General features: G+C 56.7%; 1 protein-coding gene across 1 annotated transcript in view; it reads left to right on the top strand.

The window, feature by feature from the left end:
- The window catches only part of HMCN2 (hemicentin 2), a gene marked incomplete at both ends in the record, with an annotated part of 149,376 nt that overhangs the window by 100,465 nt on the left and 30,860 nt on the right, over positions 1-18,051 (top strand). Inside the window, 18 exons of the mRNA XM_079706160.1 lie at positions 37-150; positions 653-795; positions 1,389-1,539; positions 2,137-2,355; positions 3,988-4,101; positions 4,510-4,697; positions 5,342-5,438; positions 6,206-6,367; positions 6,542-6,655; positions 7,629-7,831; positions 8,535-8,616; positions 10,198-10,329; positions 13,251-13,394; positions 13,483-13,642; positions 13,731-13,855; positions 14,315-14,498; positions 16,759-16,856; positions 17,402-17,668. Coding sequence (XP_079562286.1) covers positions 37-150; positions 653-795; positions 1,389-1,539; positions 2,137-2,355; positions 3,988-4,101; positions 4,510-4,697; positions 5,342-5,438; positions 6,206-6,367; positions 6,542-6,655; positions 7,629-7,831; positions 8,535-8,616; positions 10,198-10,329; positions 13,251-13,394; positions 13,483-13,642; positions 13,731-13,855; positions 14,315-14,498; positions 16,759-16,856; positions 17,402-17,668 — 2,697 coding nt within the window. The remainder of the gene's footprint in view (positions 1-36; positions 151-652; positions 796-1,388; positions 1,540-2,136; positions 2,356-3,987; positions 4,102-4,509; positions 4,698-5,341; positions 5,439-6,205; positions 6,368-6,541; positions 6,656-7,628; positions 7,832-8,534; positions 8,617-10,197; positions 10,330-13,250; positions 13,395-13,482; positions 13,643-13,730; positions 13,856-14,314; positions 14,499-16,758; positions 16,857-17,401; positions 17,669-18,051) is intronic.

The following is an 18,051-nucleotide window of genomic DNA, read 5'->3' as shown; positions in this document are numbered from 1 at the left end:
GGTGACCCTGGCCGCTGCACCCCGCCCCCCAAGCAGGCACCCACGGGCTGCAGATCCTGAACGCCCAGAAGGAAGACGCGGGCCAGTACACCTGCGTGGTCACCAATGAGCTTGGCGAGGCCATGAAGAACTACCACGTGGAAGTCCTCAGTGAGTCAGGGACCCTCCAGGGCACCAGTCGGGTGGGCAGGAGGCGGCCCGGGAACCCTAGGGCTGCTTTTGACACCCCAGACGCCTTCACATGGCTTGTCTCCTCTGATGGTCACTGGCCAGCCAGGGCCGGCTCAGTCATTTCAGGGCCGAGGACCTAGGAGGAGGGAACCAGTGAGCTAGGACTTGGGCCACGTGGACGCCCAGAGCCACACCAGTCCTGGCTTCCTTCTGCCACTCACACTGTGGTACAACCAGAGACCCCACAACTTGAGACCTGGTACCCCCAAGAGGGCTCCCAGAGGTCACCCCAGGAACCCCCCCACCTCAGGCCTGACCTGTCCCGTAACCATCTCTCCCCAGGAGCGGGTGGGTTTCCAGAGCCCCTCCACTCTCAGAGAGCCAGCACCCCGTTTCTGGGACAGACCCGGGACCAGGGGGAGCACAGGGTCTCAGCACCTCTTCTGCTGGCCTGCTTCTCAGACTGCTTTGTGGTTTTCAGTTCCCCCTTCCATCTCCAAAGATGACCCCTCCGGGGAGGTCGGCGTGAAGGAAGTGAAGACCAAGGTCAATAGTACCTTGACCCTGGAGTGCGAGTGCTGGGCCACGCCCCCACCCACCATCAGCTGGTACAAAGACGGACAGGTGAGCCCGGGACCCCCTGGCGGCCTCAGGCTCTCAGTCTGGTCCCCCTCGTCTGCTTGGAAGCTTCCAGAAAAGGCAGTCAAGGCATCAGGTCCCAGAGCTGGCCTGGGCCCTGCCCCGCCCTTTGTATTTTAATAAGAAATGCAACTCTTTATAGGAAACAAGTCTCACAAACATTAAACCCTATATTCACCCACTGAATTCTCTTCTAATTTTTAAGTTGTATGGATTTGATGTTACAAAATTGTCGGGGTGTTCTTATCACTTTATGTTGTATTCCAAAAACTGTGTGAAAATAGAAGTACACTCGTCTGGGGACTTTCGGCCCCTCGTTTCTTTTTTTTTCTTTTTTTTTTTTTACATCTTTATTGGCGTATAATTGCTTTACAATGGTGTGTTAGTTTCTGCTTTATAACAAAGTGAATCAGTTATACATATACATATATTCCCATATCTCTTCCCTCTTGCGTCTCCCTCCCTCCCACCCTCCCTATCCCACCCCTCCAGGTGGTCACAAAGCACCGAGCTGACCTCCCTGTGCTATGCGTCTGCCCCTTATTTCTGTTGTCTGTTTCCCCTCCTTCCACCCTCAGCCCGTGACCCCCGACCAGCGTGTGCACATCCTCGGTGAAGGACAGCTACTCCACATCCAGCCCACGCAGGTCTCGGATTCTGGGCGATACGTGTGCATGGCCACCAACGTGGTTGGCGAGGATGACCAGGACTTCAGCGTGCTCATCCAGGGTGTGTGGGGCCACAGGGAGGCGTGGGGCGGGGGCCAGTAGGACTGCGAGGCCGCATAGCTGGGGGTGGGGAGTCTCAGTGCTGCTGGGGTGGCCTGGCGGGAGGGCTCTGTTCTCATCGCTGTCTGCATGTCTGGCCCCCAAGCCCCTGGCCTGGGCTCTTTCATGAACTGACCTTGTGACAAGGACATCGTTGCCCCCCAGGCCTTGGTTTTACCTTTGTAAAATGTGGGTGATCAAATCAAGTGACCTTGAGGGCCCCCCAGTTCAAAAAGCCAGTGATCCAAGGCATACACTCTGGCTAACGCTTAGTATCTGGCATTCTCCTCTGAGAAATATCAGCGTGTCACAAGACTGAGTCCATTAGACACGAGCTCCAGAGAGAGGAGACTTATCCTAGTGCCCAGCATAGTAGTTGCTCAGTAAACACTGGTTGAAGGAGTGAGTGAATTTAAAAACTGCCTTGACTGAAGGATTTGGCTTAAAAGGTGGAATTTCTGTGCCTGGGGGTGGGTGCTGGGACGGGAATCTCTTTTAGCGGAAGTTCATCCCTGTCCCTCAGCTGTAGGTCCTAATGGCTTTGTCCCCCACTCCCCAGTACCCCCCATGTTCCAGAAGGTGGGAGATGCCAGTGAAGCCTTTGAGACCCTGTCCCGGGAGGAAGAGGCCCGGGGTGGGGTGACGGAATACCGGGAGATCGTGGAGAACAACCCCGCCTACCTGTACTGTGATACCAACGCGGTCCCACCCCCGGAGCTCACCTGGTACAGGGAAGACCAGCCCCTCTCAGCCACAGATGGGGTGTCTGTTCTGCAAGGTAGGCTAGGGCTGCACGGAGAAGCAGGGCATTTGCAGGCAGGCACCAGGCTCACACCCACATCAGAGCTGGTCTCCTCTGCCTTTCTGTAAGTCCTTGAGCTCTCCTGTGTGCTGCTTGCTGTGTGACCCCGGGCAGGGCACGTGACCACTCTGGACCTTAGCTGCCTTTTGTAAACGGGGGCTAGAAGTTCTTTACCGGTTTGAAGGCAAGAATGGGGTCCCCTTCTGCCTCTGGTTTTTAGAACAGAGGTTCTCATCTCGGCCGTGCCCACCTCTGGGCTTCAACATCTGTAATGTCCTGGCCCCTTTCTCTGGAGGTGTGCCCGGTTCCTTTATTAAGATCTCGTGACCCCAAATGCTGAAGAATCTCTCACTGGGCTCTGATGACCACCCAGAGTCCAAGCTCATGGCTTATGTGACCTTTTAAATTTCTTCTTACAACTTTAAATATTTCTTTAAGGTTATTTAATTTTTGTAAACAACTGCTTTATTTCAGAATAATTTTTTGTGGATGGCTTTGAATTAAAAGCCTCCGGGGATGGGACTTAGAAATGCCTGGCTTCCCTAGGGTGGCCCACAGCTGGGAGCTATTCGAGACACAGAACCTGGATGGGGTCCTGCCGGGTCCTGCCAGGTCCTGCCTGGTCCTGCCAGGCTTGGGCCAGTTGTGGTGCTGTCCAGCAGAGGGGGATGACGTGGGTTGCAGGATGAACAGGGTCATTCCAGGGTTTGTACTTTGGTACTTGCAGAAGAAGGTGGCCCCTTGGAGGTCTGGGAGAGGCAATGCTTACGGAAAGCTCGATTGACCTCTTAACCTGGCACTGCCCTCTGACCTAGGGACACAGTGAGCTCAGTCACATGCTGATTGGCCTCTGACCCTGGCCACTGACCCCTAATCCTGGGTACACAGTGGTCAGTCACAGCTGACTTTAATTCTGGCCCCGATCACAGATTAACGTCATGTATCGAGTGACCCCTCCCCCAGCCATGGCCACTGCCTCCCCAGATCCCGGGTACTGTCTCCTGGCTCTGCACATAATGAGCCCCTGGTTGTAACCCTGCTCACAGCCCACCACATCCTGGGTCAGAGATCCCCCAACCCAGAGTCCTGAGCACACAGCGACCCTAGCCCAGCTTCCACTAGAGACCAGCTCCAGTCCCACAGATGCCAGGGTCCGGCCCTGGCTGGCTCTTGTGCACAGAGGGTCCCAGGTGATGCCCCCCAATAGCCCCCACGCCCAACCACCGCCGCCTCCTGAGAGCCCCTGCCGACATGTGCCAGGCTCTCTGCCCCTTCCCTCTGCCTTCAACGAGGAGCTGGGCTCAGCACTGCTGGGCACTCTTTGGGAGCCTCAGTTTTTCCATCTGTAAGATGGGCGTAGTAACAGCACATGGAGTCAGAGGCCAGGGAAATGCTCAGCCCAGGGCCTGGCACAGAGTAAGCCGCTACTGCGCTTTATTTGATCCCCTTGACCCGTGACCTGAGCAGAGCAGGCGATTCTCTGCGTTTCACAGATGAGGTGGGGGAGCGGGAGTGGCCGGGGGGGACGTGATGTGTCCCAGGTCCCCTCCAGGGGGAAGAGCGGGTTTCCTTGCCCCGGCTCAGGCCTCTGTCCCCATGTCCCCGCAGGAGGCCGGGTCCTGCAGATCCCCCTGGTACGTGCGGAAGATGCCGGGAGGTACTCTTGCAAGGCCTCCAACGAGGTGGGCGAGGACTGGCTGCACTACCAGCTGCTGGTGCTGAGTGAGTGGCCCGGCCTGGGGGCGGGCGCGGGGCGGCGTGGTCTCATGTCTACAGGTCCCATGAGGGGCCCCCTCCCAAAGGGGGTCCGAGTAGAGAGGATGTTCAGTTCTACTGTACTCAGACGTTGGTAAGGTAGGGGTTACGAGCTTGGGCTCTAAAACCAGGCAGGACTGGATTCAAATTGCAGGTGAGCTGCTTCCTAGCTGTGTGACCTTGAGCAAATCACAGCCCTCTCTGTGCCCCAGATTCCTTAGCTGCGGCAGGGCCTGGGAGCACTTGGTGGGCAGGGGTCAAGGAGCCCCAGCCAGTGCCCGGCCCCAAGTGGTGTCCTTGCCTCCACGCCCGCCTCCCCCGGGACCTTTCCCAGGGAGGCTGCCCACTCCTCACCCTCTTCTCCCCCCTACCCAGCCCCACCTGTGATCCTGGGTGCCACAGAGGAGCTGGTGGAGGAGGTGACTGTCAACGCCAGCAGCACCGTCAGCCTACAGTGCCCAGCCCTGGGCAACCCTGTGCCCACCATCTCGTGGCTCCAGAACGGGCTGCCTTTCTCCCCAAGCCCGTGGCTGCAGGTCCTGGAGGACGGGCAAGTCTTGCAGGTCAGGGCGACCCCCTGCTCGGGCTAAAGGCAGCGGCTGCTGCGACTCTGCTGCTTGTCTGAGGACCAATGAGCTAACCACGCTCTGTGCCAAATGAGGCTCTTTGCCTGAAACCACGTTGGAGCCCCTGGGATTTAATTCCGCCCACCAGATAATCGTATGTGAGCAAGCTTGCTGGGCTACGCATGGCACCTGAAAAGGATGCACAGGCATGCCACACTTGGAGCCCAGCACAGCACAGGGCAGCCTTCCTCGGGAATGCCATTGGACGCTTACAGAGCTGTGCCCAGCACCTAGGAGCTCAGGCAGCTCCTCGGCCACCCAGTGTCCAGACACAGCCCCACAGGACCCCTGGAGTCCAACACAGCACACAGCACCCTCCTCGGGGCTGCTGGGGGGGTTGGGCTGTTGTCACCATCTAGTTTGCTCCAGGGAATCATCCATCAGCTTCACACCCCCCCAGATGTCACAGAAAGCCCTAGATGGCTGTGGGGTGAGCCCCTAAGCATTGCTCCATGTAGGCAAAGGTGGTCTTCTGAGGGGGCTGCTCCTGGTCCCTGCCGTGCCTGGAATGGGTGGGAGGAACCCTCACACTAGTTTCTGGTGGGACCCAGAGCCATCCGGCCGGTGGCGTGCACCCACAGGTGTCCACGGCAGAGGTGGCCGACGCTGCCAGCTACATGTGTGTGGCCGAGAACCCGGCGGGCTCCGCGGAGAAGCTCTTCACCCTCAGGGTGCAAGGTGAGCTGGGCCGAGCAGGAAGCCCCCTGGGTTCCCCAGCTGAGGAGGGACTGGTGCTCTGGGTCTGCCCCACGCGCTCCGAGGACTCACCGTGCGGGCAGACACAGCGCCTCGGTCCTTCCAGTGTCCTTGGCTCTGGGCCTGTGCCAGCCATACCCCAGGAGCGCATTTGGGGGACCCTGATCACTAGATAATTTTAAGCAGCTTCGGAGGCTGCCGGCAAAATGGCTCTTCTGAGGCCTTATGGCACCATGATTGCGCATTTACTGTGTACCTGGCGTGGGGCTGAGTACTTTCCCCGGACTCATAGCTGAGAGGTTAGCCCAATTTTAGGGCTGTGGAAACAGACTCAGAGATGTCACCCAGTGGGGGTCTCCCCGCCCTGGAGTAGGCCCTCTCAACCTCTGCATTCTTGTGACACATATACATCTCAGTGGCCATGAGCTCTGCCTCCAGCTGTGGGGCAGCTGTGGCCTCAGGGCGGAGGGAGGATGGTGTTACTCAAGGTCTAGGACTCAAACCTGAATTGATATTCTGGCTCTGCCACTGAGCAGCTGAGTGACCTTGGAAAAGTGTCTCTCCCTCTCTGATCTTTAAGCCCCCGTGTTCGCATCTGTAAGATGGTTATGACAGATAGGAGCTGCTGCACAGTGAGATTGGAAGCTCCAGGAGCTAGCGAAGGCCCCGTGTTTCACTCGGTGGCTGTCCGCTCCCTGCCGGTATGCGTTGTCATGTGTCTTTCTTTATCCTGGTGGCCGCGGGGACAGTTCCACCACGAATCGCGGGTCTGAACTCGGAGCAGGTCACCGCCATCCTCGACAGCAGCGTCTCCTTCCCATGCGAGGTTCACGCTCACCCGAGCCCCGAAGTCACGTGGTACAAGGACAGCCGGGCCCTCTCCATGGGAGAAGAAGTCTTCCTCCTGCCTGGTGAGTAAACTGAGACTGGGGACCCACCTCTGAGGCTCTGTGAGAAAGCAGAGCTGCCTCCCCAAACGTGGGACAGGACTGGATGTCGGGGAGGGCTTTAGGACTGTGGACGTGGGGTCTGGGGGCTGGGGCCTGTTCGCTGGTGCCAGGGGCTATCTCCCCCACCCCTGGCAGGCACGCACACGCTGCAGCTGGCTCGGGCACAGCCATCGGACTCTGGAACGTACATGTGTGAGGCCCTCAATGCCGCCGGCCGAGACCAAAAGCTGGTTCAGCTTAGCGTGCTGGGTATGTCCTGTCTGTCCCCCCACCTGCGCTGTCCCCCACTCCTTCAATCAGCCCTCACGCCCTCAGACAGCACAGCCAGGAGAGGGGCAGCCGGCCCTGGGGGAGCCTGGGATGCCCTGTGCCCTCTGCTGCAGTGGTATCTGGGGGGCATGGTGGTTAAGATCCTAGTTTTTAGCGTTTGGACATACTTGGGTTTGAAACTCAGCTGTGCACTTATTTGCTCTGTGACCTTGGGCAAGTCACTTCCCCTCCCTGAGCCTTGGGTCTCTCATCTGTAAGGTGATGGTTGGTATAAGGGTAAGATGATGGTATGTGAGCCCTTAGCCCAGTGCCTGGTGCCCCGTGAGCTGTGAAGCTGAGGAGGGGCCAGTAGGATAACAGCCAGAGCTGGCCCAGGAAGGGCCCTTCCCAAGCCTGATGGATCACAAAGTTCTCCGCATGGAACCTTTTTGGGGGCTTCTGGTCTTCAGAATCCTCCTGGGGAAAGGCTGGCCCAAGATGTCATGAGCCAGCACTCCCTGGAGGGTTCTTTCAAGCCCTGGGGCAAGTTCATTCATTTGTGCCTGTTCACCAACTGTGCGCCCGGCACCGTGCCAGGTCTTGTGGGCTCACAGCTGGGGTGGGAGCTTCTACATTGGTTTGCTGGAGGGACATGGGCCTGTGGACCCCCATGGAGGGCCCTAACCTAGCTGGGGCTTGCCCTGTGTAGGAAAGAGCCTAGGAGGGTTGTCATAGCATCTCCCCCGACTGGGAGGCTGAACCCAGAGAGGGCAAGAGGCTTTTCCCAGGTCACTCAGCAGGCCCTTGGCATGCTGGCCTGGATTCTCTTCTTCCAGCTCCCTGGGTCTGTGCCATCCCCTGCGGCGGGGTCCACTGTGTGACCTTGTCTCTCCATAGGCTGTTAGACTGCGGCTGGGGCCAAGGAGGACACGGGGAAGGCCACGCCCCTCACTCAGCTCATCTCCTTCCCCAGTTCCCCCAACCTTCAAGCAGGCTTCCAGTGGCCCCCAGGATGTGGTCCTGGTGAAGGCGGGGGACAAGGCCGTCCTGAGCTGCGAGACCAACTCACTTCCCGAGCCAGCCGTGACCTGGCACAAGGACGGGCAGCCCCTGGTCCTGGCACAGAGGACCCAAGCTCTGCTGGGCGGGCAGAGGCTGGAGATCCAGGACACCCAGGTGAGATGTCTGGTGGTGCGGGCAGCCGTGGGCAGCCCTGAGAATGTCGCCTCCTGGTCCTGGTGAGCCGAGGGTGGGTGTGGGGAGCAGCTGGGTGGCAAGATGGGGGGGCTGCTGCCTCCTTGGCCTGCAGGGCCCCAATCCAAGGAGATTAGCAGCGGCCGGGGTGGGAGACGTGGGAAGAGCGCGGGGCCCCAGATCCGGCTCCACACTGACTCACAGAATCACTTTGAGCAGATCCGCCTGCCTGTTGCCCCAGAATCCAGAAGCCTTTCCAGGCCCCTCTGGTTATGACTCCCTGGGCGTCTGTTCCACCTGCCCACGCCCCTCCCTGGTATGGATTAGACACTCACAAGTGTTCTTTGGATGAACATTTCCTGCTCCTCTGGAAATGCACCCGGGCTCCGTCTCCTGACTCAGCGCCGTCCCCACTGTGAGGAAACCTTCTCCTCCAGGCTCCACTGACAGACATGCAGCCCCAGGGAAGGGTGGGGTCTGGATCCTGTGCACTCACCTTCCATCGGCCCTCCTGCATCTTAAGGCTCTTGGGAAAGGCCAGAGGGTCCCATCTCCCCTTTGGCTTCCCAGGCAGGACCAGCATATTTGGGGAGTCCCTGCTGTGGAAGGTTCTGGATGTTTTGGGGGAGCCGTAGGGATCCCCACTGCAACCACACACCGTCTTCATGTGCTCTCTCTGTCCCAGGTGTCGGATAAAGGTTTATACAGTTGCAGAGTCAACAATACAGCCGGCGAGGCCGTGCGGGCCTTCATCCTCACGGTCCAGGGTAAGCTGGGGACCAGGCTTCGAGCGTCGCTGTGGTACCCCTAGCAGCACAGGGAGTTGCCACGCATGGGAGGGGCCATAGCTGGAAAGGGAAGGTGTGGCTAAGTGTCTAGGGCACAAGATCTGGAATTGAAAAGACCAGGATCCGAATAGGACTCTGCCAATGACTTGCTCTGTGGGACTCAGTAGAGTGACTTTACCCCTTTGAGCCTCAGATTTATCTTCAGTAAAAGGAGCTAAAAGTAGTACCTGCCTGTGTGGCACACAGGAAGTGCTCCATCTATGGTCTGCCATGACTGTGTCTAGAAAGTGCTGGGCACGGGGCCCGGTGTGGAAGCACTGGGACAGGAGCCCTAAGAGATCAGACCCTCGGAGTGCAGGGGCCATGTCACCCCCGCCTGAGCCCTGAGGTGCCTGCCCCAGCAGCTCAAGAACGGAACATAGATGGCATTTCATTGGGTGTAGCTCAAGCTGCGGATGAGGGAGAGCCTGTTGGAGCTGCCTAGGGAAGCAAGGGATGAAGGCTTGGCCAGATTTTCTCAGGATCAGCTATTGTGTCGGTTAGGGAATAGACTCAGCTGGGTAACAAAAAGACCCCAAAATACAGTGCATCAAGTAAGAGAGACGTTTACCTCTGTCATCCAAAAGCCCAGAGGTGAGTGTCTAGGCTGGAGGGTAGATCTGTACCTACCAAGTGGTAATTTAGGGAACAGGATCCTTCCATCCGGTAGATCTCCCATCCCCTGGGGGTTGTCCCCATCTATGTCGCATCCTGTCCCAGCCCACGAAGCAGAAATGAGCAGATATAGAGGGCAAACATTTTTATTTTAAGTGGGTGATGCAGAAGTTGCATCTGTCCCCTGTGCTTGTATCCCATGAGTGAGGACTTTGACAGCTGGCCACAGCAGGCTGCAGGGGAGACTGGGAAATGTAGTTTCTACCTGAGTGACCCCGTGCAAGATGGGATGGACAGTCTGGGGGGACACCAGCTGTCTGCTGCTCATGCCAAACCCTGTAGCCTCTCCAAAAGGGGGACAGTGGATGGATTCAACCCTGAGCCATATTGAGTATCAGTGATGAAAATTATTGACACCAGGTCTGCTGCTCAAAGCTCATAGCTTCTTCTCCTGGTGGCCACCTTAATGAACAGTGGGAAGGGAGGAATGTCTGGTCCTTGAGGGAGAAGACGTTTCATCCTGAGCACAGCTATCTCTTTTCCACTGATATTGGCTACCTGGGATGCATGACTTCATTCTGGCTGAGCAGGGAAGAGTGTTGGGATCAATTAGTGATGTCTGCCCTGGCATAGTCTAAGATCTGCTGGTGCAATAGCCATGTATTTACTATCCTTGGGCTAAGTGGTCCCCGCCTGGGCTGTGCTTTGTAAATGTTTTGAAATAGCCAGCTGCTGGTTGTATTGACATTTGTGAATAAAACAACTCATATCATCATCAATGGCAAGGCATAAAATGTCAACTCCTAACCACAGGGAAGGGCTTCTTGGGCATCCCTGATCTGCCTGAGAGGAAGAAAGTAGGAGGCAGGGTCTTAGGGTTCTGGGAATCTGGCTTCTCTCCTGCAGTGCCCCCAACATTTGAGAACCCCAAGACGGAGACCGTGAGTCAGGTGGCTGGAAGCCCCCTGGTCCTGAGCTGTGATGTGACTGCAGTCCCTGCACCTAGTGTTACTTGGCTGAAAGACAGAATGCCTGTTGGTGAGTGCATTAGTCCTTATCTTTTTGGTGCCAAGTAATCCTTTATTTAATGAAATGGCAGTGAAAACAGAAGGGGTAGTCGGTTGTTAACGGTTCTTACTTGGCAAAATCAAAAGCTGGCAGTGCCCTGTTGGTCCCATCACCCCCAGTTTGTCTTTCAACCCTGTTGGCCTTGAAATCCCAACACTGAGGACCATTTGAGTGGGGCCTCAGTGGCTCCTTGTGTTTGTATCCATAGTCAGCTCCCACGGGACAGAAATGCAGAGTGGGTGCTGAGGGTCTAGCTGGCCCGACCCTGGGCCTGGCGTTGGCTCCAAAGCTGCTCCTTCTCCAGTAACTCAGCTCCGTTCGGCGCAGCTGTTGGTCACCCCCATCCAGGCCTTCAACCTTGCCCTGCTCTCCTCTCCCCCGACCCGCCCACCTATCAGTCAGTACACACCTCGTCTTGTCAACATAAATGCCTCTGGTGCCAGCCCTGCTCTCCATCCATAGCCTTTCCCGTTCCAGCCACCGCTGTCCACACCCCTGGGTGAGGGCAGCAGCCCCTACACTGCTCTCTTGGGTCTACTCCATGCCTCCAGTGCAGGCTCCACCGGGGCAGAGGGAATCACAAAGTGCAACTCTGAGTGGGTCAGTTGTCTGTTGAAACTGAAAATCCTTTCGTGGCTGGAGTCCTCAGAACCACAGCCCAGGAGGCCCTTCGGGGCTGGGGCCAGCCCGCCTCTCCCTGCCCTGCTGCACGCTCCAGACAGACCCAGCTGCTCTTGACTCCTTGCATATGCCTATGTCTGTCTGTCTGTCTCTGTCTTTCTCTCTCTCAATAACAGCTTTATTGAGATGTAATTCACATACTCTACAATTTACTCAATGAAAGCATATAAATCAATTCTTTTTTCTATAATCACAGACCATCCCCACAATCAATTTTGGAACATTTTTTTTCCAACTGTATATTTTCTTTCTTTTTTTTTTTTTTTTTTTTTGTGATACGCGGGCCTCCCACTGCTGTGGCCTCCCCCGCCGCAGAGCACAGCCTCCGGACGTGCAGGCCCAGCGGCCACTGCTCACGGGCCCAGCCGCTCCGCGGCACGCGGGATCCTCCCAGACCGGGGCACGAATCCGCGTCCCCTGCATCGGCAGGCGGACTCCCAACCACTGCGCCACCAGGGAAGCCCGTATATTTTCTTTTTTAAAAAATTGAAATATAGTTGATTTACAATGTTGTGTTAATTTCTGCTGTACAGCAAAGTGATTCAGCTTTACATATATACATTCTTTTTATATTCTTTTCCATAATGATTTATCATAGGATATTGAATATAGTTCCCTGTGCTATACAGTAGAGCCTTGTTGTTTATAATTTTGGAACATTTTTATCACCCCAAGGGAAATCCCTTACCCATCGCCTTCACTCCCAGTCGCCCCAGCCTTAGGCAGCCACTAACCTACTTTCTGTCTCTATAGACTTTCCTGTTCTGGACAATTCATATAACACATGGAATCATACAACACGTGACCTCTTGTGACTGGCTTCTTCCACTTAGCATCGTGTCTTCAAGGTTCATCCATGTTGTAGCATGTGTCAGTTCTTCATTCCTTTTTTAAGTTAATTGTTTTCTTTCTTTTTTATGGCTGAACATTCCTCTGTGTAGATATATCATGTTCTGTTTATCCATCCACCAGTTGATGGACATTTGTGTTGTTTCCACCTTTTGGCTATGATGGATAGGGTGCTGTGAATGTTCGTGTACGAGTGTTTGTGTGGCATATGCTGTCCTTCCTCTTTGATATATACCTGGGAGTGGAATTGCTGTGGACCCTGTTCTCTCTTGGCTCCAGCTCTTGGCACGTGCTGTTTCCTCCCAGAAATACTCATCCCAGGCTCCCCGGACCACCTCCACTTTCACCTGGCTGATTCAGACTCACCTTCAGGTCTCAGCTGAGACTTACCTCCTCCAGAAGCCTGGCCTGGTCTCTCCATGCTTCGTCAGGGTTTCACAGGGCTGGGCACACAGAATTGTACCTGTGTCACTGTCTCTGATGTATTTTGAACTCCTTGAGGACAGGGACCATGTTTCACTCATCTTTGATTCCCGAGCTCTCTTGCTGTTGGACATATAGTAGTTGCTCAATACATTTTGTGTTGAAAGACTGGCTGGACAGATGAGGATCTGGGGGAGGGCAGACCAGTCTGGACTGGTGCAGTTAGAGAAGGCTTTGGGGCAGAGGTGCTGCTGGAGAACATGAGGGGGAAACATTCTAGGCTGGGGGAGGGGTGCAGCCTGAGCAGAGGCCCAGGAGAAGCCCCTCACTGGACTCATGTTGGAGTCAGTGAGTGGCTGGTTCACCTTGATCAATGCGGGGAGGGAAAGGTTGGAAGGAGGATGGGAGATGAGGGCTGGGCCTGAGAGTCAACAGGAAGAGAAGCAAGTCCTGGACTCTAAAGGGAGCGGGGGGACTTCCCTGACTGTCCAGTGGTTAAGACACCGAGCTCCCAATGCAGGAGGCACAGGTTCGATCCCTGGTCGGGGAACTAGGATCCCGCCTGCCACACGGCATGGCCAGAAAAATAAATAAAAATAAAAAATAAAGGGAGTGGGGTCCCTTGGGAAGAAATGTCCCCAGTGAGGGAAGTAGGGAGGGGTTGGTTGTAAGGACCGGAGCAATCAAAGGAGTCCAGGCTGGGGAAGGCCGTGACGTAAATGGCTAGAGGCCCTGCCCATGTCTGGGCCTCAGTTTCCCTATGAGCATAAGAAAGGGGTGGGTGATTCAAGGGTTCCCAGGGTCTTTCCAGCTTTGTGAGTGTGGGGGTCAGGCGCCCTCTGAGGGAGTCACGAGACTTCTCTGTCTGGACCCAGTGGTGGCACCTGGGGTGGTGGGTCTGAGCAGGTGAAGTCCTGCCATACCCCTCCATCCCACAGAAAGCAGTGTGGCACGTGGTGTGGTCTCCCGGGGGGGCCGCCTCCAGATGAGTCACCTGCAGCCAGACCAGGCTGGCACCTACACGTGTGTGGCCAAGAATGCCCAGGGGGAGGCCCGCAAGGACTTCGTGGTGGCCGTGCTGGGTACGTCTGCACCCTGCGCCCCCCATGTCCCACCCCCATGCCAGCCCCAGCCACTGCCCCGGGACTTACCACACCCCCTCTGCCACAGTGGCCCCCCGGATCCGGAGCTCGGGTGCCACGCAGGAGCACAGCATTCTGGAGGGGCAGGGGGTGCGGCTGGACTGCGAGGCTGACGGACAGCCACCGCCCGATGTGGTCTGGCTGAAGGATGGTGGCCCGCTGGGCCAGAGTGCCGGCCCCCACCTCCGGTAAGACCCAGCCTGTGACATCCCTGCCCCAGGAGGCAAGGCTGCAGGCCCTCACACACCTGCTCCCGGCTCTCCCTCCCCGGGGCAGGTTCTACCTGGACGGCAGCTCCCTGGTGTTGAAGGGCCTGAGGGCCTCGGACTCGGGGGCCTACACCTGCGTGGCCCACAACGCGGCCGGTGAGGACGCCAGGCTGCACACCGTGAACGTGCTGGGTGAGCAGCTGAGGGGCGAGGAGAGCCAGGCCGCCCCACCGTCCCAGGGCGGCAGCAGCCTGGCCGCCGTGGGGCCTCCACTGGGGCACCTGGAGGGTGGTGCCAGGGCCCGGATAGGGGAGCCCTGGTGAAGCCCCAGCCGTGCCCACTCTGTGAGCCAGGCCAGCCTGACCTCTCCGGGCCTCTCCCCCATCCTCAGACTAGGGGCACAACCGCTCCAGCCCAGGGGCGCAGTGGGGGAGTCGGGATAAAGGAGAGACCCACGCCCCCAGGCAGTGGGCTTCATCCTCACCTGGGTTGGGTGTGGGTCTAAGACCCACGTGATGATTGCCACACGATGGCTGCACGTGGCAGAAGTCGAGGTATCGGCGCCACCTTCTGGGACTTCCCTGAGAGGAGCCCACCTCCCTGCCCAGGCCCCCTCACTGCCCCTGTTTTTCCTCTCTGCTCACCCACCAGTGCCTCCCACCATCGAGCAGGGGGCAGAGGGCACGGGGAGCCTGGTGAGCAGGCCTGGGGAGCTGGTGACCATGACGTGCCCTGTCCGGGGCTCCCCGCGCATCCACGTGAGCTGGCTCAAGGATGGCCTGCCCCTTGCACTCTCCCAGCGCACCCACCTCCACGGCTCGGGCCGCACCCTCAGGTAAGGGAGTGGCTCCCCTACCTGCCAGCCAGCAGACGGCAGGCCCCAGATAAACTCTTCAGGCAGCTTGGGCTTAAAAGCACATCTGAATGGTTTTTAGACTAAAAATAACATAAACATACAGAAGTTTTTGATGGGGAGAGTGGGAGGACCCCACCCCCGAAAGGGAACTTCAGAGATGAAAGAGGCCTCTGCCCTCAGGCTTTTACAGCCTAGTGGGGGAGGTACAGATCCGGGTGATGACATCTGGTGGCACCTAACTCAGCCTGGCTCCAGGTAGAAGAAATCTGGGAAGGCTTCCTGGAAGAAAGTGCCTGAGCAACGTCTTCATGCATTCAGCAGCACTTAACGGAGTGCTTGCTGTTCCAGGTGCAGTTCCAGGTACTGGGATGGAGCAGTAAAGCAAGATGAAGCCTTTGCTCCTGCAGCTTTGGGGAGGGAGGGGAATGGAAAATAAACAGATATAAAAATGACATGTCCCAAGGGACGTGTGCTCAGAAGAATAAAGTAAGGTGAGGGGATGGGAGGTGGCAGTGGAGGGTGCTATTTTAGGGTGGCCAGCAGTAGGCTCTCAGATGAGGTGACACTGAGCAGAGGTGGAAGGCGATGAGACGGGGAGGTGAGTGGATTCCATGGCAGGAAGAATTCCATTCCTTCCAGGCAGGAAGAGCAGGTTCAAAGGCCCTGTGGTGGGCGTGTGGCTGTGTGTCCTAGAAACAGAGTTGGAGGGTCGGTTATGAAGGGGGCAGTCAGGTGACATAGGGCCTCGTAAGTCCTTCAAAAGACTTGGGCTTTCCTAAGGAGAGAAGGGAAGCCCTGAGAGGGTTTTCAGCAGAGGAGAAGTCACATCATGATGTGACTTAAATTTTGTGTATGTGGTAAAATACACATAATAGAAAATTTACCATTTTAACCATTTTTAAGTGTACAGTTCAGTGGCATTAAGTACATTCACATTGCTGTGCAGCCACCACCACCATCCATCTCCAGACCTTTTCATCTCCCCAAACTGAAACTCTGCCCCATTAAACACTAATTCCCCAGCCCCCTCTCCAGCCCCTGGCACCCAGCACTGTACTTTCTGTCTATGAACCTGCCTTATTCTGAGTACCTCATATAAGTGGAATCATGCAGTCGTTGTCCTTCTGTGACTGGTTTATTTCACTTAGCATCATGTTTTCATCCATGTTGTAGCATGTGTCAAATTTTCCATCCTAATTTTTAAGGCTGAATAATATCGCCTGGTATGTGTAGAACACATTCACCCATCGATGGACACTTGGATTGCTTCCACATTTTAGCAGTTGTGAATAATGCTGCTGTGAACATGGGTGTTTGCTTATCTGTTTGAGCTTCTACTTTCATTTCTTTGGGGTTGTGACTTAGGTTTTTAGACGATCCTTCTGGCTGCAGTGTGGACAGCAGACTGTAGGGCCAAGGGCAGAGTGGGAGGGCATTTTAGGGCTGCGGCCACAAGCCAGTGAGACGTGGTGGGGCCTGGATCAGAGCCATGTGGTGGAGGTGCTCCAGCTGGGAGTGTTTGCGGAGAGATGGGGAGGGGTTGAGCAGGGCTCTGGGGTCTCTAGCTGGGAACCCGGAAGGCTGAAGTCCCATTTTCTGAGATGGGTCCACAGTGGGAGGGGCAAGTTGAGGGGCGAGACCGGTGTTCTGTTCCAACCTGTTGGTTGGAGAGGTTCTTGGACATACAGAGAAGATGGAAACCAGGCATTTGATACTCCTGTAGGGAGTTTAGGAGGTAGTAGTTTGGAGATTGTCAGTGAACAGTTGGTGTTGGAAGCCAGGATGCGCTGCAGGCCCCGGGAAGCGAGTGTGGACTGAGCCTGGGCTGCCAGCGTTAGGGTGGGTATAACAGACGTTTCAGGGTCACTGGGGACGTTGACAAGGGCGGCTCAGGAGGAATGGTCGGGGCAAAAGGGGGTCTGAGAGACAGTGAGGGTTCAGGCAGTGGAGACAGTGAGTAGAGACGAGTCTGGCGAGTCCTGAAGGCTGAGAGGAATTGTCTAGAAAAGGGGGTGGGAGTAGCAGGCTGTCCGGGGGTGGGCCAGTGGAGCTTCCAGAATTTGGGAAGCAGGAAGTCTGGCTGCAGAGTGAGGTGGGCAGAGAAGGCAGCAGGGGTGGGGGGTGAGGTGGGGAGTCTCCCTCTCTCTCTCTCTCCCTCTCTCTCCCTCTCCCTCTCTCTCCCTCTCTCTCCCTCTCTCTCTCTCTCTCTCTCATCCCCCCCGTTGCTCGCGGGCTTCAGGATTTCCCAGGTGCAGCTGGCAGATTCCGGCATCTTCACCTGTGTGGCTTCGAGCCCAGCGGGCGTGGCCGACAGGAACTTTACCTTGCAGGTGCACGGTACGGAGCGGTGGAGTGGGTTAGCGGGTCCTTCGGCCTCAGGGGCGAGAATCAAGGCTCTTGTCCCCTCCCCTCCGCCCATCTGGGTGAAACCAAGGGTTGGCCCTCAGGGATGTCAAGGCAGGGCAAATACTCAGTCTCTGATTCATTTGGTCACTCATTCGTTGATCTCACAAGTAGTTGTTGGACACTAGTGTGCCAGGGCCTTGCCAGGGGCTGGAATATGGCAGTGAGCAGAGGTAGCCCTGACACCAGGAAGTCAGTGAGGGAAACAGCTCTGTAAAATTAAAATTCCACGCAACTAGTGATACCAGGGTAAGGAGAGGGTGCCCCAGGAGCACAGAGGAGGGCACCTCCCCTGGCCTCGGGGGATCAGGGAAGGCTTCCTGGAGGAGGTGAGGTCTAAGCTGAGGACTGGAGATGAGAAGGAACAGTCCAGGAGGAGGGCATTCTGGCCAATAGTTACAGTCTGTGCAAAGGTCCAGGGGCGAGCCCCACCTGGCATTGGATACATTGGCTCGTGCCCACTCTTTTGCCCTGTGCAGTGCCCCCTGTCCTGGAGCCGGTCGAGTTCCAGAATGACGTGGCGGTGGTCCGTGGCTCCCCGGTGGTCCTCCCCTGTGAAGCCCGGGGCAGCCCCCTGCCCCTCGTGTTGTGGATGAAGGATGGGGAGCCCTTTTTGCCCCGGAGCCTGGAACAGGGGCCTGGCCTACAGCTGGAGACAGCGGGAGTTGGCGACTCAGGGGTCTACTCCTGCGTGGCCGTGAGCGAGGCAGGGGAAGCGAGGAGGCATTTCCAGCTGACGGTGATGGGTAGGTCACCTGCCCCCAGCGCCAGCTTCTCTGGGCCAGGGACGGGACGGGGGCCCTCTGGGGGTGATGGAGGTGGTGAGAGAGGTGAGCACCCTGGAGGCTTGGGGCTTAGGGAGCAGGCCTCGCTGACCTGGCTGCAGGGGCTGGGGGCCAGGACGCTTCATTCTCCTGGGGCTGTGCCCCTCTGTCTTGTCCTCGGAACCTTTTAAAGCAGGAACAAAGCCACCGAAATCTTGGGGCTCTAAGTCTCAAGCACAAGATTTTGCAAGTGTTGTGCCCTATTGGAAAGATGCGTTTCCCTCCGTACTGTATCCTTTTTTTTTTTTTTTTTTTTTTTTTTTTTGCGGTACGCGGACCTCTCACTGTTGTGGCCTCTCCCGTTG

This window comes from Hyperoodon ampullatus, assembly GCF_949752795.1.
Source record: "Hyperoodon ampullatus genome assembly, chromosome: 6".
Taxonomy (NCBI): domain Eukaryota; kingdom Metazoa; phylum Chordata; class Mammalia; order Artiodactyla; family Ziphiidae; genus Hyperoodon; species Hyperoodon ampullatus.
This window is presented reverse-complemented; position numbering and strand designations above follow the sequence as displayed.